Source organism: Mus pahari, chromosome 10 (genome assembly GCF_900095145.1).
Source record: "Mus pahari chromosome 10, PAHARI_EIJ_v1.1, whole genome shotgun sequence".
NCBI lineage: Eukaryota > Metazoa > Chordata > Mammalia > Rodentia > Muridae > Mus > Mus pahari.
This window is the reverse complement of record NC_034599.1, coordinates 16215368-16241580: the sequence shown is the minus strand read 5'-3', so window position 1 is coordinate 16241580 and position 26213 is coordinate 16215368. Positions and strand designations below refer to the sequence as shown.

At 51.4% G+C, this 26213-nt stretch overlaps 2 protein-coding genes across 3 annotated transcripts in view; both read left to right on the top strand.

Moving 5' to 3' along the window:
* Dnmt1 (DNA methyltransferase 1) overlaps nucleotides 1-13691 on the top strand; it is a 46505-nt gene extending 32814 nt beyond the window's left edge. For both annotated transcript variants that reach the window (XM_021206211.2, XM_021206210.2), the window contains exons 22-39: nucleotides 871-968; nucleotides 1090-1237; nucleotides 2496-2611; nucleotides 2727-2931; nucleotides 3001-3137; nucleotides 3545-3718; nucleotides 5030-5248; nucleotides 6603-6795; nucleotides 8162-8246; nucleotides 8503-8631; nucleotides 8777-9059; nucleotides 9222-9363; nucleotides 10557-10723; nucleotides 11014-11191; nucleotides 11590-11785; nucleotides 12124-12404; nucleotides 12919-13009; nucleotides 13313-13691. In XM_021206211.2, coding sequence (XP_021061870.1) covers nucleotides 871-968; nucleotides 1090-1237; nucleotides 2496-2611; nucleotides 2727-2931; nucleotides 3001-3137; nucleotides 3545-3718; nucleotides 5030-5248; nucleotides 6603-6795; nucleotides 8162-8246; nucleotides 8503-8631; nucleotides 8777-9059; nucleotides 9222-9363; nucleotides 10557-10723; nucleotides 11014-11191; nucleotides 11590-11785; nucleotides 12124-12404; nucleotides 12919-13009; nucleotides 13313-13353 — 2883 coding nt within the window. In that variant the 3' untranslated portion in view covers nucleotides 13354-13691. The remainder of the gene's footprint in view (nucleotides 1-870; nucleotides 969-1089; nucleotides 1238-2495; nucleotides 2612-2726; nucleotides 2932-3000; nucleotides 3138-3544; nucleotides 3719-5029; nucleotides 5249-6602; nucleotides 6796-8161; nucleotides 8247-8502; nucleotides 8632-8776; nucleotides 9060-9221; nucleotides 9364-10556; nucleotides 10724-11013; nucleotides 11192-11589; nucleotides 11786-12123; nucleotides 12405-12918; nucleotides 13010-13312) is intronic.
* Nucleotides 13692-22153: 8462 nt separating this feature from the next.
* Eif3g (eukaryotic translation initiation factor 3 subunit G) lies at nucleotides 22154-26083 on the top strand. The gene is made up of 11 exons (XM_021206775.2): nucleotides 22154-22232; nucleotides 22351-22397; nucleotides 22595-22678; nucleotides 22786-22874; nucleotides 23004-23063; nucleotides 24361-24465; nucleotides 24564-24753; nucleotides 25297-25404; nucleotides 25539-25675; nucleotides 25763-25869; nucleotides 25995-26083. The coding sequence occupies exons 1-11, from the start codon at nucleotides 22213-22215 to the stop codon at nucleotides 26008-26010; spliced, it is 963 nt and encodes a 320-aa protein (XP_021062434.1). The 5' UTR covers nucleotides 22154-22212; the 3' UTR covers nucleotides 26011-26083.
* Nucleotides 26084-26213: the final 130 nt, after the last annotated feature.

Here is a 26213-nt window from a genome sequence, read left to right as displayed (position 1 = left end):
TGGCTTCGCTGTGCCTTGACTTTTCTCACTGTCCTCGTATCTAATGTTTGTTTTTAAGGTGTCTTTTTTCTTTTTTTTTTTTTTTTTTTTTTTTTTTTTTTTTTTTGTAGTGTTGGTGGAGTGTGGTTGCGGTGGTGTGTGTGGTTGCGGTGGTGTGTGTGGTTGCGGTAGTGGTTGTTTTTTTAAGTGGAGTCAAGTACTTGATGATCCTGTTTGGTTAACTTGTTCTCATGGTTCATAAGTTAGGGGCTGTCCCAACTGACTGGTGGTGACTCTGGTAGCTCTGTGACACCTCAACAGAGCTGCTTGTGAGCTTCTCAGGTGCTGTCAGCACCCTGTTCACCTCCAATTCTCAGATGCACATGTCCCTCGTGAACAGCTGGATGACCTGGTACCTAATACAGGTTAAGGCCATGTGTGGCTGCTGTGCTATTGCTCAGGGGAAGGGTCAAAAAACTGTGCAGCACAAGGCCAGTATGTTTTCACACTTAACAGTTTTCATTAGAGAGCTGTCTGAATGGGCCACAGTGTGCATATGAAGGTCTTCTATGGGTCTTGGGTTTGAACTCGGGTTATAATAAGGCTTGGCACCAAGTGCCTTTACCCACTGGCCCTGAACATGCATATTTTTGAAAGTTATAATTAAAAGTTCCTGGGCCTGAGTGTGGTGGCACACACCTCTAATCCCAGCATTCAGCTGCAGAGGCAGGAGTATCTGAGTTGAGGCCAGCCTGGTCTACATAGTGAATTCCATGACAGCCAGAGTTTTGTAGAGAGACCTTGTCTCCAAAACAAAAACAAAAAAGCCAAACAAAATCAAAGTTCCTAGTTAAGAATTGCTGATTGACCAACTCGTTTGCTATTTTTCAGGTCTGTCAGCAGCCTGAGTGTGGGAAGTGCAAGGCGTGCAAAGATATGGTGAAGTTTGGTGGCACCGGACGGAGTAAGCAGGCTTGCCTCAAGAGGAGGTAGGCTGTGCTATGCTCTACTCGGATACCAGAGCAGCCGGGGTGCTGTGGAGTGCTGCAGGGACGTGGTGTGGAACTGGCGTGCGCTTTGCTGGGGTTGACTGCAGCGTGTGTTCTGCAGGTGTCCTAACTTGGCCGTGAAGGAGGCGGACGACGATGAAGAGGCTGATGATGATGTGTCTGAGATGCCGTCACCGAAAAAGTTGAATCAAGGGAAGAAGAAGAAGCAGAATAAGGATCGCATCTCCTGGCTTGGGCAGCCTATGAAGGTGAGGCCCCTCCCTCTTCAATGCTGCTGCGCCTCCGTGCAGCCTGAGAGAGGGGGACTGCCGCCCCTTCCCGCCCTCGCTCCTGATGCTGGGAGTGGAATGCGAGGCCCCAGGCATGCTGGACTAGAGCTCTGTACCCGAGCTGTGTCTCGTTCCTCACTGGTGGACCCTGAGCCGAGTCTGTAGCACAGGCAGCCCATTCGTTTGTACCCTCTGTGGTGCTCCATTGCTACCTCTCAGGTGATAAGCCATGTGCTGCCCTGTCAGACTGTGTTTGTTTCGTTGTTATAAAAATCGAGCCTGATGGTGGTGGCACACAGCCTTTAATCTCAGCCCTTGGGATGCAGAGGCAGGCATAGCTTGAGTTCTGGGCTACCCTGCTCTACACAGCATGTTCCAAGACTGAGGAAAGGTCAAAAGCCTTGTGTTTTGTTTGTTTTGGTTTGGTGATAGGCTCTTACTATATAAGTTGGAACTTCTATTTTCATTAGTTTTTTTAGATTTATCATATGTAGATGACTGGGATTAGAAGAAGGTAAGGAACCATCTAGACCTGCGGTTAAGGTTAGTTATGAGCCACTATGGGTGCCAGAGACCGAATCCAGGCTCCCTGTAAGAGCAGTGAGTGTTTTTCTCCGTGGAGTTGTTTTCTTTTTAGTCTGGTCCTTTTTTTAGCCTTTCCAATGTGAGGATTTACAGGCACGTGCTACCAATCCCAGAGGCCTTTTCTTTGAGTCAAGGTTTTTTACTGTGTAGCTCTGACTGGCCTGGAACTCAGTGCAGACTAGGTAGGCCTACCTCTGCCTCCAGAGTGCTGGAATTGGAGGTGTGTGCCATGACACCTGGCTTTTTTCTTAATTTGATCACATTTACTCATGGATGCTGCAGGACAGGTTGTGTCAGGACAGGTTGTGTAAGTCGCCAATCTCCATCTCCCATGTTGGTCCCAGAGATCAACCTTTGGTCGTCTGCCTTGGAAGCGAGCTTCTTTTTTTATCCACTGAGCCTTCCCGTGCTCCATGACTTAATAAATCAAAAGTCGTGGTTGGTGGTTTGTCTGTTTGTTTGTTTGTTTATTTAGGGTTGCTAGGGATGAAGCCCAGAGCCTGGTATCTCTTAAGTACACTTTGCACTGTTGACCCACACACCCTTAGTCCCAAGTAGTTTTCATGGGAAGTCTGAGAGAGCCGCCACTCAGGTTAGATCTAGTGAGAGCTTTGGATGTGACTGTCACCTGAGCTCCATCACTTGCTTTTAGATTGAAGAGAATAGAACTTACTATCAGAAGGTGAGCATCGACGAGGAGACGCTAGAGGTGGGCGACTGCGTCTCCGTCATTCCAGATGATTCCTCCAAACCACTATATCTAGCCAGGTATGCGTGCCTGCCTTTTTCTCTTAGACGCCTAAAGTCCAATTGTGTCAGAACAGACCCCAGGTTCTGCTGGCTACATGAGATGTCTGTTCCCCGTACCGTCTTCTGACTACAGGGTCACAGCTCTGTGGGAAGACAAGAATGGGCAGATGATGTTCCACGCACACTGGTTCTGCGCTGGGACAGACACAGTCCTCGGAGCCACCTCCGACCCCCTGGAGCTGTTCCTGGTGGGCGAGTGCGAAAACATGCAGCTCTCCTACATCCACAGCAAGGTCAAGGTCATCTACAAAGCCCCTTCTGACAACTGGGCCATGGAGGTGAGTGCCCTCTCATCCCCATGCTCTGTCCCACTGTTAGAGCCGGGGCTGACATGTCTGTCTCCATAGGGAGGCACGGACCCTGAGACCACGCTGCCCGGGGCTGAGGATGGCAAGACTTACTTCTTCCAGCTCTGGTACAACCAGGAGTACGCAAGGTTTGAGTCCCCACCCAAGACCCAGCCGACCGAGGACAACAAGCACAAGTGAGTGTGGCCCAACCGCACCGCCCTGCTCTTCGGTGTCAGGAAAGGTCTACTTTCCAGTTGTGCTCTTTGCTGGCCTAACATCATAGAAGTGTTTAAAATGGACAGACCACGTGGAGGTTACCTTGAGCAGGGTGTGGCCTCCTGTTTAAAAATCCTCATTTGTGGTGCTGGGTTGTAGCCCTGGGCCTTGGACATGCTGGCTGAACACACTGCTGCTGTTCACAGCCTGGGGTTTGTTTCTAGTGTTGATTTCTGTCTTTGAGCTGTGGTCCCCAAGAGCTGTCTTCAAAGTGCAGACATAAAAAGGGGGACAGTTCTCCAGACACCTGCAGATCTGTTGTTGGATTTCAGTGACTGCTGCTGCCAGCATCCTCAAGCTTCTGCTCTTGCTTTGGCTTCTGCAGGTTCTGCCTGTCTTGTATCCGGCTGGCTGAGCTGAGACAAAAAGAAATGCCCAAGGTCCTGGAACAAGTTGAGGAGGTGGATGGCCGGGTCTACTGCAGTTCCATCACCAAGAATGGTGTCGTCTATCGACTGGGTGACAGTGTGTACCTTCCTCCCGAGGCCTTTACTTTCAAGTGAGTGCCCCATGTCCCACACCAGTCAGCTGGCTTTGTGATACCCCAGCTGATCCCTTAAGCCAGTGTTAGACCATCATTCCAGCTTCTAGTGAGAAGCCAATAACCTAATGTCTGCATTTCAGTTTCAGAGCTGTTAGCTTTATTACTATAACAAAATACCTGATGTAGCTGAATTGTAATATGGAAGCCATATTCTGGCTCATTTTGGAAGTTCCAGTACAAGGTTGGGCAGATATCATTGAGGATGACAGAGCTCATGTCATCTGGCTAGGAAGTGAAGGGGAGAAGAGGTTCTGTTGCCACTGTCCCCCTTGAGGGCGTACCTCCAGGGACATTCCTAGCCTTGTAAATGCTCTGTATCTTGCTGATAGTGCAGCCCTGGGGACCTTCAGCACACTGCCTTGGGAGCCTTTTCGTATCCGAGCTGTGAGTCTCGTGAGCCTGGGTGAGACCCACAATGCTGGACAGTCTGTTCCTACCTCAGCGCTGCCTCTCAGCAGCTGGGAGGCCTCGGGCTCAGGTTTCTCCCTGCAGTCTTTTTCCTGAAGCTGATGGGGTCTTGCCTGCCAGGACTCCAAGCCTGCAAGCCTGTTGAAAATTCAGTGCTCTACCCATGGTCTGGCGAATGAGATCTTTTACTGTGAACAGGATACCTCAGACTCCACATGTTGGATGTTGGGGCATCATCACCTTCACTCTCCATCCACTGTGTCCTCAGCATTAGAGAAAGTTGGAATTGCAGTTTGTGTTTACCAAACCATACCTCAGGATCTAGACTTGAGGACCCATTTCCCTAGTGCCCAGTGGGACCTTAATCCCCAAATTCAGCTTGGTTGTTTAGACCCATGGAACTGAGGCATTGGGTGGGTGCTCTGTGCTGCTGGTGTTGGGCGGTTTACCAGTCTAGTAGAGCTTGTCTCTGGTGCCCTCTATAGGTTGCCCCCTGTGGTGCCCTGGGCCAGGTAGAGGCACAGCATGTAGGTCACACTCAGGTTCTCAGAGGGGCCTCTGGGACTGGAGCAGACTGTAGGGCCCAGATAAAGTCAAGGCGATTGCTAGCCAGAGTGGGCAGCCAGCTTTGTCATGCGTTAGACCAAATTCAGGCTTTCTCAGGTCCACCCTTCACCATCACGTTTACAGCCTTACAGCCGTTCTCCATAGTCCAGGAAGTGAAAGTCGTGTCTAAGCGAAAGCATCCATACCACCTGAGCTCTGTAATTGGGTGGCGTGAGGTTTTATTTGTGTTATCTTTCCTTGATGGTGACGAGGACTCGGCTCACTCCAGCCCCTTCACTCTTCTCTCTGCAGCATCAAAGTGGCCAGCCCCGTGAAACGCCCAAAGAAGGATCCCGTAAACGAGACCCTGTACCCTGAGCACTACCGCAAGTATTCTGACTACATCAAGGGGAGCAACCTGGATGCTCCAGAGCCCTATCGCATCGGTCGGATAAAAGAGATCCATTGTGGCAAGAAGAAAGGCAAGGTCAACGAGGCAGACATCAAGATCAGGCTCAACAAGTTCTACAGGTGGGCGCAGGCTCTGCCTGCCCAAGGCCTTTCCAGAAGGCTCTGCTGGTGGTGGTGCCTTCTTGTTATCCTGAGGGCACGAGTGTCTTTGCAGAGCTGTAGCTTTTCAGGCATTCTAGTTGTAGACCAGTGGGGAACCTATGTCTGACAAGGACCTGGTGTCAATGACCGCGTCCTGATTTGTCTGGGTCCTCCTTCCCCAACCACAGTCCCTTTCTCTGCTCTTGCATCGCCTTCCCTGGGCCTGCTCTGCACCTTCCTTGCTGGTTCTGGAGTTTGTTTTCCAGCCCTTGGTGATAGCCAGAGCTACACAGAGAAACCCTGTCTTTGAAACAAAAACAGAACTGGGTTTCATTCTGCAGTTCAGCCTCCCCTGAAACGTACTCTGTGGTCCACTCCTGCCTCAATACCATATTGATCCTCCTGCCTCGGCCCTCACTGTCTCTCCCTTGTAAAAATCCTGTAGCTGGAAGTGATGAGGGGCTTCTGTGAAAGAAAACTGTACCAGATGGACCAGGCAGCACAGCTGGAACTTGAGATCCTGTCTCAGCATCCCAAGTGGTAGGATAGCAAGCACCTGCTACTGCACCTGAGTCTCCTAGAGTCTTTGTGATACCTGCATGGTTCACAGAAGAGCAGGGCACCCAGCGTTGATGGGCGGGATGCAGGCAGAGAGCACACCGGTCCCTGATGGTGCCCAGGAATCCTCTTGCTATGGTACGGGCGCCAAGTAAGGGTTGGTGGCCACCAAGCTGACTGGACTGGGATGTGGTCTTTTCTATGGTACAGTTTGATTAAGCATCCTCAAACCAAAATACTGAAAATTCTACAGCTGATCTCTTCGCACAGGCTGCCACAGGGAGACCAGGGAGATGGCTCAGTGCTTAGGATTTGATACTGGTTTTCTAACACACAGATAGATGGTGGCCACGGTCCTCTGTAACTCCAAATTCCACAGGACCTGATGCCATTCTCTGCCCTCCGTGGGCATTGTACACGCCTGTAGCCATACATACACAGAGGGAAATTACCCATACACGTTAAATAAACATGAATAAATATTTTTTAAATGCTGCCTGAAGTGACCTGGGTGACTGGGATGGTAGCTGACGTCTGTGATCCTGGTAGTTGAGGTGCTGCGGCAGGAGGATCACTGAGTTGGAGGTCTGCCTGGGCAGCAGAGCAAGACAAATAAAAGGCCCTGAAGCTGTGGTGTGAGGTGTGCAAGACTGATAAGATTCCTGTTCTCGGACTCGGCACTCAATTGCTGGTTCTAGGCGTTTCAGAGGAGGGGGCTCGGCCTGGGGTTATAAATCTGTGGTGAAGTCGTGTTCACCTGGCATCCTCCTCACAGGCCTGAGAATACACACAAGTCCACCCAGGCATCCCACCATGCCGACATCAACATGCTTTACTGGAGCGACGAGGAAGCTGTGGTGAACTTCAGCGACGTGCAAGGCCGCTGTACCGTGGAGTATGGGGAAGACCTACTTGAGAGCATCCAGGATTATTCACAGGGCGGCCCCGACCGCTTCTACTTCCTCGAGGTAGGGCCAAGCTTCAGGGGCAAATGTTCAAGAGCAGGGTGCCCAAAAAAGTGGCCCCGGCTGGGGCAGGGTTCACTGAGAGACAGGACCTTTGTTCAGCAGACACTAGGCTAATCCTGGGTCTGTCTTTGGACAGGAAATATAAGAGAAGCTAAGGAAGCAGCTAATTCATGTGTAGGTTTTATTTTATTTTATTTTTTTGTTTTTTTGTAGTGATTTTTTTTTATTTTCATGAGAATTAATTGGTATTTTGCCCACATATATGTCTGTGTGATGGTATCAGATCCTGAAATTGGAGTTACAGACAATTGTGAGCTACCATGTGGGTCCTTAGAAAGAGCAGCTGAGCTGTGCAGTGGTGGCACACGCTTTTAATCCCAGCACTTGGGAGGCAGAGGCAGGTGGATTTCTGAGTTCGAGGCCAGCCTGGTCTACAGAGTGAGTTCCAGTTTAGCCAGGACTACACAAAGAAACCCTGTCTCCAAAAAAAAAAAAAAAAAAGCAACCAATACTCCATCTCCCCAGACCTGTTTGTTTGTTTTTGAGATAGGGTCTCACTGTATAGCCCTAGAATTTTATATGCAGATTAGGCTGAACTTGAGCTGACAGAAATTCTCCTACCTCTTCCAATTCGGAATTAAGACTTGTGCTCCCCTCCCCACCCCCCCATTGAGTCTTGGGTGTGGGATTTTGGCTTTTAAAGAGTGCAGCTGGGGATATGGCTTGATCTGTAGAGTTCTTGCCTAGCACATGTGAAGCCCTGGGTTGAGTCCCCACGAGGTATAAACTGGCTGTGATGTCCAGCGAGTGGGCTGAGGAGGCAGGGTTGGGCATTGACAAGAAGAGAGGTGGTGGCTAGCAGGCCGATTGTTAATGTGTAAGGTGTTGGGGCTGAGCTGCACATCCGTGTGCACTGCATGTCCGTGCGCACAGGTCTGACAGCAGGTGCTCTGCAAAGTCAACACTCGCTTTTTAAGAGTAGTAATGTAGAATGCAACATTTTATTGTCTTAACAGCATTAAAATTTATCTGAGACTGTTTTTGTAGGCGTCTAATAGCCATGCCTAGGGTTTTGCTATGTGTTGAGAATGTCCCCCTTCTTGGAGGAGTACACTTTAGTCCCATGTGGGTTCTATGTAGTCAGCTTCTCTACAGCGTGGACTGGCCTCCAATTCATACTTGTGCCTCAGCACCTCTGCTAGCTGCTGGCTGTAGGTTTTGTCGGTTTCCAACGGTGAGATCAAATTCCATTGGTGGCTAATTGGCTGTGGCTGAACTCGGAGATTAAGAGACTGTCAGTCAGTTCTTCAACAGTGTGAGGGGATCCATGCATTTTTTTCTGTACTAATGTGGCTTCTCTCTGCAGGCCTACAATTCAAAGACCAAAAACTTTGAAGACCCACCAAACCACGCTCGCAGTCCTGGGAACAAAGGGAAAGGGAAGGGGAAAGGTGTGTCCTTGTCCTGTCTGTCAGTCCTCCTGAGTGTGGTTCTGTGAGATAAAGTGCATGCCGTCTAGGCAGCATTGAAGCCCAGAAACTTCTGCCTCCACCTGCCAGATTCTGGGATCATAGATGCCAGTGCTTGGAGGCTGAGTCAGAAAGGCCTCCCAAGAGACTGCTCTAGGTCGTAGCGAGATAAAGGTCTCCTGATTGGCCTGAGGAGAGTACTCTACTGGCTCTTCTCATGGCTAACTTCCTCCTGCAGGGAAAGGGAAGGGGAAGCATCAGGTATCGGAGCCCAGAGAGCCTGAGGCAGCCATCAAACTGCCCAAGCTTCGGACCCTGGATGTCTTTTCCGGCTGTGGAGGGTTATCGGAGGGATTCCACCAAGCAGGTAGGTGGGGGGGCTGGTGCCGGCTCTGGCCTGTCTCTATGGAGGCTTTCAGGCATGTGAAAGCTGTCAAGTGGTATGATGCACATTTGAGCAAATAGAATTAAAACAGATTTAAAATGGCACCGTCTGTCTTTGTGTCTGCCAGGCATCTCCGAGACGCTGTGGGCCATCGAGATGTGGGACCCGGCAGCCCAGGCATTTCGGCTGAACAACCCCGGCAGCACAGTGTTCACAGAGGACTGCAACGTGCTTCTTAAGCTAGTCATGGCTGGTGAGGTGACCAACTCACTGGGCCAAAGGCTGCCTCAGAAGGGCGATGTGGAGATGCTGTGTGGTGGGCCACCCTGCCAGGGCTTCAGTGGCATGAACCGCTTCAACTCCCGAACTTACTCCAAGTTCAAAAACTCCCTAGTGGTCTCCTTCCTCAGGTAAGCATGGACCACAGCCCTCTGTCAGTTTGCTGGGGTGGGGGTGGGGCTGACTCCCAGCCTAGACTCAGGTTTGTGGGAGCAACCCCTAACACCCCTCCCTATGGGAGGTTCCCTGGGCATGGAGGGGTTTGCAATGACTGTGTCCCTCCTGCCCTACAGCTATTGTGACTACTACCGGCCTCGGTTCTTCCTCCTGGAGAATGTCAGGAACTTCGTGTCCTACAGACGCTCCATGGTGCTGAAGCTCACACTGCGCTGCCTGGTCCGCATGGGCTACCAGTGCACCTTCGGTGTGCTCCAGGTGGGCACCACACAGGCAGAGGGACAGTCCCTGGCCTGCTGGGGGCAACTGCATGACCAGCCCTGAGGCTTGGCTCAGACAGAGAAAGCATAGGGCTAGCCAGGTATGGTGGCACACACCTTTAATTCCAGCACGAGGGAGGCAGGTAGGCGAGTCTGAGTTTGAGGCTGTCTGGTCTATAGAGAGTTCTAGGACAACCAGAGCTACACGGAGAAACCCTGTCTTGAAAAAGACAGTAAAAAGCATGGGGTGACGAGGTGCGGTGGCACAGGCCTGTCTTCTCTAGTCCTGGAGGCTGGAGTAGGATCCACAGATTGAAGGCCAGCAGCTCAGTGTGGTACATTCACTAGCAGCACATTGCCTTGGTCCTGTCCCTGGCACCCAAAGTTAATGGGGTAACTGGGACCCAGTTGGTAGAGCACTTGTTTAACCTTCAGGAAGCCTGGGTTCCATTCTTACCACCACACAGACGTGGTTGCACACGCTAATCATCCCAACAAATAAAAGGGGGATGTAGGTAGGATCAGGACTTGATTTATCTACATAGCAAGTTTGTGCCCAGCCTGGGCTACATGAGACCTCCTTGATTCTATCATCGGACAGCAAAATTCACTGTTCAGATGTATGCTGAAGTAACTTGAAAGTCGTAAGAGCCCCCACGGGACAGGACGAGTGCTGTGTCCCCACCCCTTGCCCTGTGCTCATGGCCAAGCCTGGTCGGCCACTGTGGTCTTCTATGACTATCGGGGAGGGAGGACTGGGATTGCTGGCAGCCGAGCAGATGTAAGGTCAGTAAAACACAGGGCAAGAGGTGGCCCACAGAACGGGGTTTATCCAGAGAAAACCCAGCATAGGAGCTTTCCTGTTAGTCACCCAGAGGTCTTGTCATCCACTTACAGATGCAGGAGTTACATAGTGATGGGTTAGCATTCCTGGGGGTCAGCCTTAACTGAGCTTGACAGAATTGGCATCGGCAGGAGCCTACGCAAACAAGTGGTTTTAGTAGTTGGGTTTTGTCTCCATTTAACCAAAATGGGAGTTTGCAAATGGTGTGGCCCTGGCTGACTGGGGCAGGCTGTCTTGTCATTTGGTGAGTCGCAGATAACGTGTTGCCGCTTTCCAGTTCAGCTCTCCGAGAAGAGGCCAGCCAGGCAGACGCTCTACCTAATGCCATCTCAATTCCTCTGGTGCAGGCTGGACAGTACGGTGTGGCCCAGACACGAAGGAGGGCCATCATCTTGGCCGCAGCCCCAGGAGAGAAGCTGCCTCTGTTCCCAGAACCTCTGCATGTGTTTGCGCCCCGTGCCTGCCAGCTGAGCGTTGTGGTGGATGACAAGAAGTTTGTTAGCAACATTACGAGGTAGGAGCTGTGTTCCGTCCCCATGTGCGGCATAGCGGCTGGGATGCTGCCCAGCACTCTGTTCCAGACAGCAGCAGTAGGTCATGATGCCTGGCTCGCTGAGGAAATCTACACCAGACCCTGGCTGGAAGGTCAAGCCTGGTGCAGGTTTGCACCATTCCACCTTAGGTTCTGCCTTGTGTGCAGGCAGCGGGCTTGAGTAGAGCCCATACCACAGCTGCCCCTCCCTCACATCCTAAGTTCCAGCAGAGGCCACCTGCCTGACATCTAATAGAACACCTCTGCTGCAGGCTGAGCTCGGGGCCCTTCCGAACCATCACCGTGCGAGATACCATGTCTGACCTCCCTGAGATCCAGAACGGAGCCTCGTCTTCTGAGATCGCCTACAATGGAGAGCCACAGTCCTGGTTCCAGAGGCAGCTGCGAGGCTCACACTATCAGCCGATCCTCAGGGACCACATCTGCAAGGTAGCTTCCCTGCGGCCTTGCCTGGCCCAGCTTCTTTCCTGAGCTTGCTTGCACTTTCACGGGCCTCAAGGTTCAACATCTCTGATCTCCTGCCCACATGCTGTCATCTTTGAACACTCCCTGGTTGACATCCAATGTCCCCACAACACACCCTCTCTTAATAGCGTTTCTGTGTGGGCTTCTCGTACATCAGACCTCATGTTGTGTGTGCTTCCCCTTCTTGTCCTGTGTATTCATCTCCGCTGTCCCTCCAGACATGCCCAAGTGTCCTTGACTCCATCCTTACATGGCCGTCTCTCAGCCAGGGTTGTGTGGTTGTCTCCTCCTGAGGATCTGAGCCTCCAGGTACCCTTTGTGCTTCCAGAGCTGGGTTTTAGCTGGGATTCCCTGTGTTCTAGGACATGAGCCCACTGGTGGCTGCCCGCATGCGGCACATCCCGCTGTTCCCAGGATCAGATTGGCGTGACCTGCCCAACATTCAGGTGCGGCTGAGAGATGGCGTCATAGCCCATAAGCTACAGTACACCTTCCATGATATAAAAAATGGCTACAGCAGCACCGGTGCCCTGCGTGGAGTCTGTTCCTGTGCAGAAGGTGGGACCCCAAGTTTTAGTGACCCCCTTCCACTCGGTCTTCCTGAAAAACATGTGTCTCTCTATGGCAGCCCTGTGTGGAGGCTGGCTGTTCAGTGGGGTGGCTTCCTGGGGTTTTGTAGCAGTCCCTATTCAACACATCTACTTGTTAAACCAGAGGCCTGGCCATGACTGGATGCTACTAATTAAATGGCTGCCATGGTGTGAGGTTACAACAGTATAGGGGGGGCCCAGATCAAGCACCCATAGAGCTCCCTTTGGAAGCCCCTCTGCAGAGATGAGGTGCCTCAGAGTCTCTGGCACCAGCCTTGTCCATAGCTCAGTGTTCCATTGCAACAGGCAAGGCCTGCGACCCTGAGTCCAGACAATTCAGCACCCTCATCCCCTGGTGCCTGCCGCACACTGGGAACCGGCACAACCACTGGGCTGGCCTCTATGGGCGTCTGGAGTGGGATGGCTTCTTCAGCACCACTGTCACCAACCCTGAGCCCATGGGCAAGCAGGGTCGGGTGCTCCACCCGGAGCAGCACCGGGTCGTGAGCGTTCGGGAATGTGCCCGTTCCCAGGGCTTTCCAGATACCTACCGGTTCTTCGGCAACATCCTGGACAGACACCGGCAGGTCAGTTCATCACCAGAGCTTGTCACCAAGTGGCCTCAGCTCTCACACGGGGTGGGGGCCACAGCTTCCGAGTCAGGTTGTGTAACAGAGTATGGGTCAGCAACAGCAACACAGTGGCCCAAATGTGCCTGTCCTAGACTGGCTGTTCCTGGTTGGGAATTGCTATTGAGAAAAGGCCCGTGCCAGAAACAGTGGCCTGACCTGGGCTCCATGTAGACCCTTCCCATGTTCCAGACCCTTGGCTCCTAATGGGACTCACATTGGCTCTGGGTGTGTCCAGATTTTGCTTCCAGACTTTCCTAAAGCTTTTTAAAAGCTCACTGTTAGCCAGGTGTGGTGGTGCATGCCTTTAATCCTAGCACTGGGGAGGCAAGCGGGTGGATCTAAGAACTCCCTGTTAGTGACCTGTGGGTGTGTGGACATCACAACAAGGACTGTGCCACAAAGCCCAGGTTCATGGTCAGGCCACTGGTGAGCCTGGTGTCTACCTGGTGTTACCTCCTTCTTCCCACAGGTGGGTAATGCTGTGCCACCACCCCTGGCCAAAGCCATTGGCCTGGAGATTAAGCTCTGCCTGCTGTCCAGCGCTCGGGAGAGTGCGTCAGGTACGTGCCCCATTCCTCCTGGGCTGCTCTTGTCCCCGGGGCCTGTGTGTGCGAAGTCCACACAAGGTCAGAGGAGTAGGGCCAGGGCGGATTGCACAGTGGCTTCTGAGGCCGTGTGAGCTTCTGCTGAATGGTCAGTCCATGTCAGCAGGCACCGGCCTCAAGGGCCGCCCCCAGCACCTAGGTGCAGAAACTTGAGGGAGCTCTGTCTCGGCCCTGAGTGTTTCCACGGTGTGCATGTATTCAAGACCGGCCGTGAGCGTCTGCTGCGGTGTTCTCAAGTGACTTTTCCTTTCTCCTCAGCTGCAGTTAAAGCAAAAGAGGAGGCTGCTACCAAGGACTAGAGCTCTCACCGGAGCCCCATGTGCACTGATGTTTTTAACCCTTTGAGCCCCATCATTTGAAGTCTTGTGCTCAGTGTCTGTGGCCATGGCTGACACTAAGCTGATTGTATGATTTGTTTTGTGACCAAGCTGTGTAGTACTTTGTGCATTCTGAATTTTAAGGTTTTTTTTGTTTTGTGTTTTGTCTTTTTTTTTGTTTTTTTGGTTTTTGTTTTTTGTTTTTTTTTTGTTTTTATCCTGTATTCTATCAGATCTGCCACTGTGCAGGTGGCAAGTGAGACTTGATGTAGTTTTATATGTTGTAATATTTCTTCAAAATAAAGCGCTTCTGTAAAGCACCCAGCTAGTGATTGGTTTCTCCTGCAGCGTTCCCGCCAACAGAGGGGGGAGGGGCTCATGCTTTATGTGTTGTGGACCAGCCACTACATCCACCTCAGTGGGATACATATTTGTGTTTCAGTTCTGCCCAGTGAAAGGCAAATGGAACTTTCTTGTAGGTTTTTCCAGAAAGCCTCTTAGGATGGTCTCGGCTAATCTCCATGGGCACTTTGCCCTTTTTATTCTGGAGTTGACCTTTTATTGTGTGTCTGGTAACAAAGCAGCCATCCTGTGATCATTTGTGGTGACATAAGACCCGGTTCATGGAGCAAGAAGAGACCATGTCTAAGCCGCCCTCAGAACTCCTGTCTCTGCCCTGTGTGCAGAACTCCAGTTGGCTTAAGACCTAGAAGAGACTCCTGGGTCGTGGCTCAGCACATACCTTTTTGATATATTGTGTAACCATGTTTGACCGTTAATGTTCACTGAGTAGCTCAGGCTGGACTACAAGTTGTGGCAGTCCTCCTGCCTTCTAAGGGCTACTGTACTGGACTAAATATAGCAGTAATTTTTTAAGGCCTCTCGATGTTGCCCAGGCTAGCTCAGAACTTGGTTCTCTTGCCTATATTTGTAACTAACACCACACAGATCATTTGTACTTCTGTGTAAAGGGAAGTCTCTTTGCCTCTGTGGAGCAGCTGCTGCCTTTCAGCAGGGCTGTAGGCTGTCTTAAGAGTGAGGGTGCAAAGCCGGGCATGGTGGCGCACGCCTTTAATCCCAGCACTTGGGAGGCAGAGGCAGGCGGATTTCTGAGTTCGAGGCCAGCCTGGTCTACANGAGGCAGGCGGATTTCTGAGTTCGAGGCCAGCCTGGTCTACAAAGTGAGTTCCAGGACAGCCAGGGCTACACAGAGAAACCCTGTCTCGAAAAAGAGTGAGGTTGCAGGTCGGCCTCTGTGCTGGCATCTTGTAATGGACGTGTGCCAGATTTCCACCTCTCCACACACTGGCCTCTCAGGTGTGTGCACACAGGCGTGCTTCTGTGTGAAGCACTGGCCATCTTCAGATGGAGATTAGCCAAGACTGTCTTAAGAGGCTTTCTGGAAAAACCTTCTAGAAAGTTTCATTTGCCTTTCACTGGGCAGACCTGAATCATGGAGATGTATTCAAGTTCAGGTTTTTCTTACAGGGAACAGAAACTCAAAGGTCAGACCCTGATCAGAACAGTGTGCTTAAATGGATTGAGTTTGAGCCAAGGTGTCACAGCTCTGGCTGGCTTTGATCTGCCTGCCTGCGCTATCACACCTGTCTTCTGGGATGCTGGGGATGGGACCAGTGCTACACTGCCAGCTGATCAAATCCCCAGCTCTGTAAAGTTTCCTGTCAGTTTTATAGTATGCCAGTGGAGGTGACTGGGTGCCACAACTCACATGTGGAAGTCGAGACAGCTTGGAGGTGTGTCCTCTTCAATGTGTGTGTGGGCTCTGGGTACTCATGTGCCAGGCTTGCACGTCAGCACTCGACCACTGAGCCATCCTGGTGCTCCAGAGTTAGGGGTTTGCTGTTTGTACTGAGTTAGAATCTCGCTCTGTTGCCTGATGGCGTTCCTATTACTGTGAAGATGCCATGACTAAGGTGAGTTATATAGTGAGTTCCAGGCTGGCCACAAACTTCTATATCCACCTGCCTCTGCCTCCCGAGTGCTGGGATTAAAGGTGTGTGCCACCAGGGCCTGGCTGTGTGACTTACTGAGGAAGAAACGTGTATTTCCACTAATCAAGTTAACTGAGCATAGACGAGGAGGCTAGCAAGTTAGCTCAGCAGTTAAGAATAATAGCTGAGCCTGACGGTGGTGGTGCCCGCCTTTAGTCCCAGCACTCAGGAGGCAGAGCCAGGTGGATTTCTGAGTTCGAGGCCAGCCTGGTCTACAGAGTGAGTTCCAGGACACAGAGAAACTGTCTCAAAGAAAACCAAACAAACAACCAAAAAACCACCTGGGCTTAGTTCCCAGCATCCCACATAATGGTTTACAGCTACCTGTAACTCTAGTCCCCAGGGTCTGGCACCCTCTTCTCACCTCTGTGGGTGTGGGTACTGCAGTCATACACACAGATGAAAAACACATTTTAAACTTTTTTCGAGCAGGTGGAGATCTGAGTTTGAAGTCGGTTTTTTGTTTAAAGATGGAGTTCCAGGACAGCCAGGGCTACTCAGAGACATTATCTCTAAAACCAAACAACTTTGAGATAGTCTCACATAGCTCAGGCTGGCCTTGAACGTCTTCCACTCCTTCCTGCCCAGGTCATCTGTGCGACCACAGATGAGGAAGTAGCCGTTGCAGCCTGCTGGGCTCACGCTTGGGTGTACAACTCAAGGCACTGACTTGTCCCTTTCTAGAGTCCATCTCTGCCAGTAACTCAGCAGGGAGGGCAGAGCTCTGTGAGCCCTCTTCGTCCACGCCTGACCTGACAGGCCGGTCCCACGCAGGCTTGTTGCTGATACTAAAGGCATGTCTGCAATGGCTATCTTACCCTGAGGATGCCTTGTGGCCGTTCTGCTGCTTACACTCTCCCAACCCCCTCTCGGGTTCAGGGACGTGGTGTAGAAGTCTTGCTTAGGGGTACCTAAACTCAGTTTCCATCAATTAAATGCTTTATTTCCTCTTCTTGCAATACTGCCCTAATAGTATTCAAGTTTTAACTCTAATGAAACATTCCACTACATATATGATCCAACTTTTTAATCATAAATTCTTGTTCCTTTTGCTCCACAAAAGGCTCATTAAAGGCTGTTCATGTTGTTAACTCATGTTATCTCTTGTAAACTTATAAGCCACAGAAAACCCAGGTAGATACTCAGGTCTACCTCTCATGGACCAAATAGGCTCCATCCAGACAAGTATATCCGCCTTACCTATTTCAGAGAGTGGGATTCCTCTGGGTTTCAAATGTACATCCTAAGAAAAAATTTTCTCCCAAACATTACCTAATCTTATTCTCTACCTATAATAATATGTTTGAGCATCTTGTCAAGTCCAGGCGCTCACTAAATCCAGGAAAGTTCCAGAGAAGCAACCTCCAGATGCTCCATCTCCTGTCACAGACACAGACGCTTCTGGACCTGTTCCTTCTGACCCGTCCTCAGATGGCTCCACAGACTCTGGACAGCAAGGAAGCAACCGACTCTCCTAAGACTGGACAAACATCCCCATACCCATCCTTCTAGGTTCCCCAGAGACACGTCACCCCATGAAGCATGAAGCAGCCAGATACCACGATGACCCTATTCCTGCACTACCATCCCTCCCCTTTTTAATTTTTTCTTTTTTAATTAAACCAAAACAGGAGAATGTTAACATTCTGTCTAAACTCCATCCCACAGTTACCTGGCAACAGCCAGGTAGGCCTGACCCATATAAAAGGGGCAGCTTGCCCCCTCCTCACTCTCTTGCTCTCTTGACCTCTTACTCTTCCCTTCTTGCTCCAGCTCTGTCCCCTTGCCCTTCCCCCCTCTCTCCATGTGGTCATGGCCAGCCTCTATTCCCCTCTCTGTCTGTCTCTCTGTCTCTCTCTGCCTCTACTACCCTCTTAACTCCCCTCCCTGTGGCCCGAATAAACTCTATTCTATACTATACCGTTGTGTGGCTGGTCCCTCTGGGGGAAGGGATGCCTTGACATGGGCACACTGAGACACTGTCTTCCCCCATACCTCACCACACCTCCATAGAACATATCCCTCCCCCCTTTTTATAAACACATCAACTTGTTCTAAGTGTCCTGAGCAACCTTGAGCAATGCCTACCTCCACTGTCCAGGCCAGGCATTCTCTCGGTTTCACTTGTTACACAGGCTGGCCTTGAACTTGCTGTCATCTGGCTGCCTTGGCTTCCTGAGTGCTGGGGTTATTGGTGTGAGACTGGCCTGAGACAGTTTATGCTAGTTGTTTTGAGACAAGTCTCATTTTGTAGCTCAGGCTAACCTGGAGCTCATTTATGTTCCTAGGCTGACCTCAAACTGGCACTAACCCGCCTGTCCCCGACTCTTCCTGTGCTGAGGTTGCACTATTCCCAGCTGCATGTATCTGTTTCAAGGGATTCATCTAGTATATGCCAGGAGCTGGGCAAAACAGCAACGGTGTTTCTTTAAGGCAAATACCTAGAAGTGGGTGGAACGCCACAGGGTCTGAGAGAGCCATCAAATTCCCAGTAAATGCTGCAGAATTACACTGTTTTTGAGATAGAGTCTCCTGTATAACCTGGACCATTCTCAGCCTCACTATGTAGCTGAGGCTAGTCTGGACCTCCTGCCTCCCCTTCTTCCAAGCTAACAACCGTGCCTCCACCCCCACCACACATACACACCCAGACTCTAGAGGAGCTTGAAAGGGAGGCAGCATAGAAGCAAAAACCTCAAGCCTCAACTCTGCCGCCTTAGGGGTAGTGCATGGGGCCAGGCTGCAGGTGAGATTGAGCCACAGTGAAGAGAAAAGCCTCAGCAGTGACATGATGCTCAGATACGGTACAGGGTCCACAGAGATGGCTCTGTGGATAAACACACCCGCAGCCAAGCTTAATATGTGAGTTAGATCCCTCGAACCCAAATGATGGAAGATGAGGACCAATACCTGAAAGTTATTCTCTGAGCTCCACTGATCAATCACACAAAATAACTCATTTTAAAGATTTATTTCTTTATTTCATGTATATGAGGACACACCAGACACACCAGAAAAGGGCGTCGGACCCCATTACAGATGGTTGTGAGCCACCATGTGGTTGCTGGGAATCGAACTCAGGGCCTCTGGAAGAGCAATCAGTGCTCTTAACTGCTGAGCCATCTCTCCAGCCCCACAAAAGTTTTAAAAACGTGTTTTAAGGGTCAGGCATGAAAGACACCCCTGATTCCTACACTGTGGAGGCAGAGGAATGTGGGTCATCACTATGAGTTCAAGGCCAGGCTGGTCTACACAGGGACCCCTTGCTTTGTTTTGCTTTTCAAAGACTACTGAAGGACTGAGCATGGCGGCTCATGCCTTAACCCCAAAGTTGATCTCTGTGAGTTAGAGGCCAGCCTGGTCTAAATAGCCAGTCCCCAGACGCTGTCTCCAAAAGGAGACAGTCAAAAACCAACTGTGGGAGCCAGCTGTGGGAGCCATGGTTGCAAGCGTCCTCCGTGCAGCGCTCCCCCATGGCCTCTGCTTCAGGCTTTAAGTTCCTGCGTAGCACCACAAGCTGGAAGATAAAACGAACTCTTTCCTCCCTAAGTTGCATTCTGTCACGGTGCTTATCACGGCAACAAACAAACAAACAAACAAACAAAACCTCCCTAAGACAGCTTGCCCAGCGTGCACTGGGCTCCACTTGTAACACGAAATAAGCCAGCCGTGACAATGTTTGCCTGTCATCCTAGCACTGGGGAGATGGAGGTAGGAGGAGCAGTGGCTTGAAGTCGTCCTCGGTCACGTTACGTAGCGAGTTTGAGGCCAGTCAAAGCTACACAGGACTCTGCTCCCCAGAGAAGGAGCAACACCACTTACTTATTTATTATAGGTTTTCACTGTGCAGTGCAAGCGGCCTCCGGAGGCTCCCTGCTGACGGTAGGTATGTGCAGCTCCTCCCTCCACTACACAGCCTTCTAACTGTCAAGTCTTCAAGTCTTCGCATGCAATTTGCCAGGAGTCAAACTACTAGGTTCCAAGGAGAAATCCTATCAGTATTTTAATCTTGTACCTTTCAAAACCACCTGGCCGTTTTCCTTTTTATTTCGTTACAAACAGGATGGGGCCGTGTAACCCAGGCTGGCCTTGATCCTGAGGTGGCACTCCTGCCTCAGCCAGGTAGTGTGCCCCTGGTGGGTCACCTTCCTAAAAGGTGGCTTTGCAGCTGGGGTTCTTTCCTTGGTCCCCAACCTCCTTCCTTCTCTGACTGTCCTATTCTGCCCTCGAGTGACTACTGCAACACAAGAAAACACAGTAAGGTACCACAGAGAACCTTAAAGTGACTTTGTTCTACCGAGCGTGGTGGTGCACACCTTTAATGCCAGTACTTGGGAGGTAGAGGCAGGAGTTCGAGGCCAGCCTGGTCTACAAAGTGAGTTCCAGGACAGGCAGGGCTATACTGGGAAACCCTGTTTCGAAAAACCAAAAAAAAAAAAAAAAAAAAAAAAGGACGAAGGCCTGGAACTAACTCTTCAGTCTGTTTTTCTTGTTTGTTACTTGAGTCACGACCCCACTCTATTTCCTCATTCCCAGCTGAGTTAAAACTCTCGGGTTTTCTGCCTATGCCGTCCCAGCACTGAAACTGACCATTTTGTTTATTGTATCCTTAGAGAGAACAACAGTAAAAAACAAATGTAAGTTAGTTAACCAATCTCCTTTTATGGTCCTTGGATGTTGCCTGACCTCTTCTGATTCCATTATTATTATTATTATTATTTGGTTTTTCGAGACAGGGTTTTTCTATATAGCCCTGGAACTCACTCTGTAAACCAGGCTGGCCTCAAACTCAGAAATCCGCCTGCCTCTGCCTCCCAAGTGCTGGGATTAAAGGTGTGTGTCACCACTGCCCGGCCCATTACATTTTTATTAAGTGTCGTCGTTCTTGGTCCCAAGGGTCCATGGAAGAAAGACAGCCAATCAAGGATGACTTGAGGCCTGGCTGGGAGCTGGGAGCAGGGGAATCCAGCCTCTGGACTGGATCTTGAACAGGCTCACAGGATTTCTTCAAGGTCTAAGTCCATGCAGAAAGCAGCTATTCACTCTGATGCTCACCCTAGAGCCTGTGACTCTACAGGAATTCCACTACAATGCAGTGCGTGAGAACACGCCACAGCATAAGTGTGGGGCTCAGGGTACAACCTGCTAGAGTTAGTCTTCTCCTTCCCTCAGATGGGCCCTGGGGTTGAACTCAAGGCAGCAGGCTTGTGGAGAGCACCCTCACCCACTGAGCCATCTTGCCAGCTCAAGATACAAGTGTTGGGAATATAGGTCAGTACTAGTGTGCCCAACTCCCCGCTTTCCATTCCCCACCAGCATCCCACACAGACACATGGACTTGGAATGGATGTTCCTACGGCAGAGAGTCTGATATAATCTCCACTTACTTGACAGGAGCTTAGCACTGGAGATAGTTTAAGGTGGCAGGAATAGAGCTTGCAACATGTTTTTGCAGCTAAGGAGGTATTGGGACCTGGGAAGGCTCCCTGGCTAGCCTGTCATCACAAGGGAACTTTCTCGTGTGTTTCTGCTGTTACTAGAAAACGTTCTAATGCCAAGACAGATTACATGTTCTGTTATGCTCTGTGCCCTTGGAAACCAATCATGATAGACGTTAGTAGAACTTTTTTGTATAGTTACCCATAATAAGCTTTGACCGGAATCAACCACTCAGCAGCCCTTCCTGAGCTATATATAAATTTTTATGGTATTTACCTTTATAAGCTGTCCCTGGGATGGACCCCAACATAAGAGAGAAATGTGGTTTGTGAGGTGATACCTGGACCACGGCAGGAGGCTGGCTGCCAAGCCTGAAGGCCTGAGATCAATCCCTGACCTCCATGTGTGCTGTGTGGCATAAGGGTTTGTGTATGCACAAGCATGATGTCTTCAAATAATACAAACGCACACACAAGGTTGCATGATAAAACCTAGCATGCTACACAGCAAAGGAGGCACAGGAGACCAGGTGGCCTCTTGTTCAAAGAAAGGACGTCTTAGCACAGGACAAAGGGGTTTGGTCTGAGTCTGTTTCTTCTTCAACAAACCAGAATCCTGGTATCCTCCAAACGGTATGGGGCAAGGGAATTCTTGATACAAGTGCTTTTCAGCCAAGCTTGTTGGCACACAATTATAGCCCTAGCTATTTGTGAAATCCTTGCATTCAGGAGTTCAGGGGCAAGCCCGGGGAACAAAGCAAGACTCCAGGGTTTTAGTTTTGGAGACAGAGTCTCATGTAGCACAGGTTAGCCTGGAATCCAAGAGGTAGCTGAAGATGGCCTTTAACTCATGATTTCCCAGCTTCCTCCTCTAGCACTGCGATTACTGATGGCTGAAAACAAATTCTCCAGGAAGAGGGAGAGAACGAATCAGTTCCGGGTGTGGCGGTTTCATGTTCGTATTCCTAGCATGTGCTAGAGTAAAGTGGAAAGATGGCTATGAATTCAAGGCCACCCTGGGAATAATGCTTATGAGCCTGTAATTTCAGCCTTTTGGAGTTGAGACAGGAGGATTGTGAGGAGTTATTGGCTATCCTAGCTATAGAGTGAGACACTGACGTCTAGTCCCATCGTCCCATCACCCAAAGTGGGAAAAAGTTTAAAAGGTTCTTTGAAGCTTTTTTTTTTTTTTTTTTTTTTGTCTCCTTTTCCAGGTTGGAGCTCAGCGCTTTGCGGTGCACGAGAGCCGCGTATCCACCTTTGTCCGCAGGGAGGCGCTGTGCTCACCGCGGTCTGGCCGCTCTAGGCTGCGGCTGCGGCACCGGAAGCCTCTTCGACTCGGGCTTCCTGTCTTTACCCGGGCTGGGAGCTGCGTGGAGGAGGATTTCGAGATGCCGACTGGCGACTTTGAGTAAGCGTGGGGTGGCGGTGGGGTCGCCGGGGAGGCCGTGTGGGGGCAGCTCCGGGGTGCGTGGGGGTCTGGGCGGCGCGGGGGCCGGGACCCGCTCACCGATCTCCTGTCCCCGCAGCTCGAAGCCCAGCTGGGCCGACCAGGTGGAGGAGGAGGGAGAGGACGGTGAGTGCCCAGCGCGGCCGCGGCCGCTGCCTGTCCCCGGGCCCACGCTCCGGCTAGGGCGGCGCGTGGCCAGCCCCACCTCGCCCTGCGCTGTGCCCCCGGCGCAGCACACACCACACACACACGCACGCACGCACGCTGGAAAGTTCCAGTCCCGTGGCTCACTCTACCTTCCTCCCCGAATTCCCCTCTGGCAGACAAATGTGTCACCAGCGAGCTCCTGAAAGGAATCCCTCTGCCCACCGGGGACACCAGTCCAGAGCCCGAGTTACTGCCCGGAGGTGAGCAACGTCCATCCCTGCCTGCTCCCTCCTCCCTTCCGACTCTCAAGCCTACTTTCCAGCCAGTCCCCATTGCCCGGGAGTCAGGTTCTGTCGTCTTCCTCCAGACCCGCTGCCACCTCCCAAGGAAGTCATCAATGGGAACATAAAGACGGTGACTGAGTACAAGATAGAGGAAGATGGGAAGAAATTCAAGGTGAGGTCGAAGTGGGCGCATATGGTCAGTGCCTTTGTGTTCCGGGGCTCTTAGATCGGTGGCGAGGGGTGTCGGTGGATGAGCCGGGGCCTGAGACTCTGGAAGCTCTACTCTCTTATGCATCTTCAGATTGTCAGGACCTTCAGGATTGAGACCCGGAAGGCATCAAAGGCTGTGGCAAGGAGGAAGGTGAGATTCTACCTCTTTTGGGGGTTGGGGGTGTTCTCTAGGGCTGACCCTGAGGAGTTGGGAAAGCCCCTTTTGGTTGATGTGGAGTAAAGGTTTAGTGTGAGGCCTTGAACATTTAGGGCCCAGGAGTAGATGAAGTTAGAGTTTTGAAGGTTTTTATTTATTCATTTACTTTTTTTTTTTTTTTTTTTTCTCCTTTTGTGTGCAGGTGTGCACGGTATCATCCCCCCAGCACACTTTTGGCTTGAGGTGGTCTCTTGGTATTAGGAACTAGACTAGGCTTGCTGGGCACTAACCCCCAGGGACCTGCTGTCTCCACTTCCTGTCTGGCATGCACTGGGAATCCATGTGTGCCTCTCTGCACAGTGTTTTACTGTGGGTGCTCGGGGTCAGCCTGATGATGGGTCCTTGTGTGACAGACACTGTACTGAGATATACCCAACCCTCTTGGGTTTTATTGTTTATAGTTTGTTTTTTTCCAGACAGGGTTTCTCTGTGTAGCCCTAGCTGTCCTGGACTCTCTCTGTGGTCTAGGCTGACCTTGAACTCAGAGATCCACATGCATTAGGATTAAAGGCATTGCCGCCATTTCCTGGCTTGTTATTTTTGAGAGTCTCTAGCTCTGGTCTTCATTCTAAATGCTCCTGCCTCAGCCTCCTGCGTCCTGACCTAGATTCTTTCTCCTTTGACCTGTCTACCTGAAGAAGCAGTCTCTACTTACCTCGGGCGAGGGCTTGTAGAGGAAGGGGCAAGGTCCCGTGCCAGCCATTCAGCAAGACATGTCTTCTCAGGCTCCAGGCCAGCTTAGCGAGGCAGGGAGTTTTGTGGTCCCCGTTTTACAGGCAGGAAATGAGTTTCAGGTTTAACTAGCTTGGGTTCCTAAGGTCTGGGTGATTCCTCCTTCATTCCTGGTGGGAGCTGGCCCATGGACCTACCCAGAAACTGCCAGTGGCACAGTGGAACCCTGTACTCAACTTTTTATGTGAGTGTCACAAAGTATACTGCACGTTTTCACACGAGCTACCTCACCAGGACCTACCTCGGATAGCTCAGGCTGGTTTTGAGCTTGCGTGTCTCAGGGTGACCTGTCCTCCTGTTTGCACCTGGCAAGTGCTGGGGTGACAGTTGTGTGCCACCGTGTCTAGCTTAGGAAATGGGGATTGTCACCGTTACCACAGGGAAGGCCTCTAGGGAGACTAGATCTTCGGATTCAAGGCCCCGAATGGTTGTCTGGGTTCCCCTGAAGGACCCTTCCTGTCTTTTCCTCACTTCTCCCCACTGTTTTCTGGGAGCCCAGAATTGGAAGAAGTTTGGCAACTCGGAGTTTGACCCACCAGGGCCCAATGTGGCCACTACCACAGTCAGTGATGACGTCTCTATGACATTCATTACTAGCAAAGAGGTGAGCTGGGTGAAGCTGGAGCCCGCCTGAGAAACGCAGTGTGGGTGGTGTAGGGCCCAGCAGACCCCTCTGAGCCTTCCCTCCCTGTTCCCCACCAGGACCTAAACTGTCAGGAGGAGGAAGACCCAATGAACAAGCTCAAGGGCCAGAAGATTGTGTCCTGCCGAATTTGCAAGGGCGACCATTGGACCACCCGTTGCCCCTACAAGGACACACTAGGACCCATGCAGAAGGAGCTGGCTGAGCAGCTGGGCCTGTCTACTGGGGAGAAGGAGAAACTGCCAGGAGGTGTGGACGTGGAGCACCTGGGAGGGCCTCAGCTGTTGTAGTGTGCTCTTCCCTTCCCTGCATCACCTGTGGCCACATTTGAGTGGCTTCAGGCATGGTCATCCTGACGTGTGACTGATGACTTGGGTGTGAGTGTGTGTATATGTGTATGTATTATGTATGTATATACACATATATACTCAGGCAACACCCATGTACGTGCTGGGCTCAGTGGCTCTGTAGGCCGTCATCTAACGTGGCGTCTTGTGGGGTAGCTGCCTCTTGTGACTTGTATGGAACTTTGCTTCTCACTGTCATGGATGAGTGGCCTATGGACATCCTTGCTGTCGTGTGCCTGTAGTCGGGATGCTGCCGGGCTTACGGCGTCCAGCGTGTGGGGCTCTGCAGTGCCTGCCCCGTGGCTTCTTCACTTTGCTCATGACACTAGCAGAGACTTTGAAGAGAGGCAGCTTCTTAGATACGATGTTTGGGTCATCAAAGGATGACTGGGTGTCTGTACCTGGGGGCTGGGGCTGAATAACACTTACGTCTGCTGCTTTCCAGAGCTGGAGCCCGTGCAGGCCGCCCAGAACAAGACAGGGAAGTATGTGCCCCCTAGTCTCCGGGACGGGGCCAGCCGCCGTGGGGAGTCTATGCAGCCAAACCGCAGAGGTGAGGAGGGTGGGAAGACCCGGGTGGTGAGTGGGGAGCTAGACACCCTGTGAGTACTCCTGCATTGTGGGCATGGGGTCCAGCTGTGAGAAGCACCCTTCTCACTGCCACCTCCCCCTGCCCTGCCCACAAAGCTGACGACAATGCCACCATCCGTGTCACTAACCTGTCCGAGGACACTCGTGAGACTGACTTGCAGGAACTCTTCCGGCCTTTCGGCTCCATCTCCCGAATCTACTTGGCTAAGGACAAGACCACTGGGCAGTCCAAGGTGGGCGAGCTGGGCTGAGGAGTGGGTAGCTGAAGTAGGCATCCCGTGACCCACTTCTTACACCTCACGTCTGCCCCTGGTCCGCAGGGCTTTGCTTTTATCAGCTTTCACCGCCGGGAGGATGCGGCACGTGCCATTGCGGGGGTGTCTGGCTTCGGCTATGACCATCTTATCCTCAATGTCGAATGGGCCAAGTAAGGACCCTCCTGCCCCTTCTCCCTAGCCCAGTCCTGAGCAGGCCAGGCCAGGGGTTCCCTGGTGTGAGTACAGGATCACAAGTCCCCACCTGCATCCTTACCAACTCCCTCCCTCTTTCCAGGCCCTCAACGAATTAATGGACATCTGCCACCTGCTGCTGCTGTCCAGGCCCTCAGGACAGAGCGCTTCAGTAAACAGACTTCAAATGCACGTTGTCCTGCTTGTTTTCCTGTGTCTCCCTTTGGGGCCGGGTGTGTGTGTGTGTGTGTGTGTGTGTGTGTGTGTGTGTGTGTGTGTGTGTGTGTGTGTGAAGCCTGGCCCCTCCCTCTGAGGTTTTATA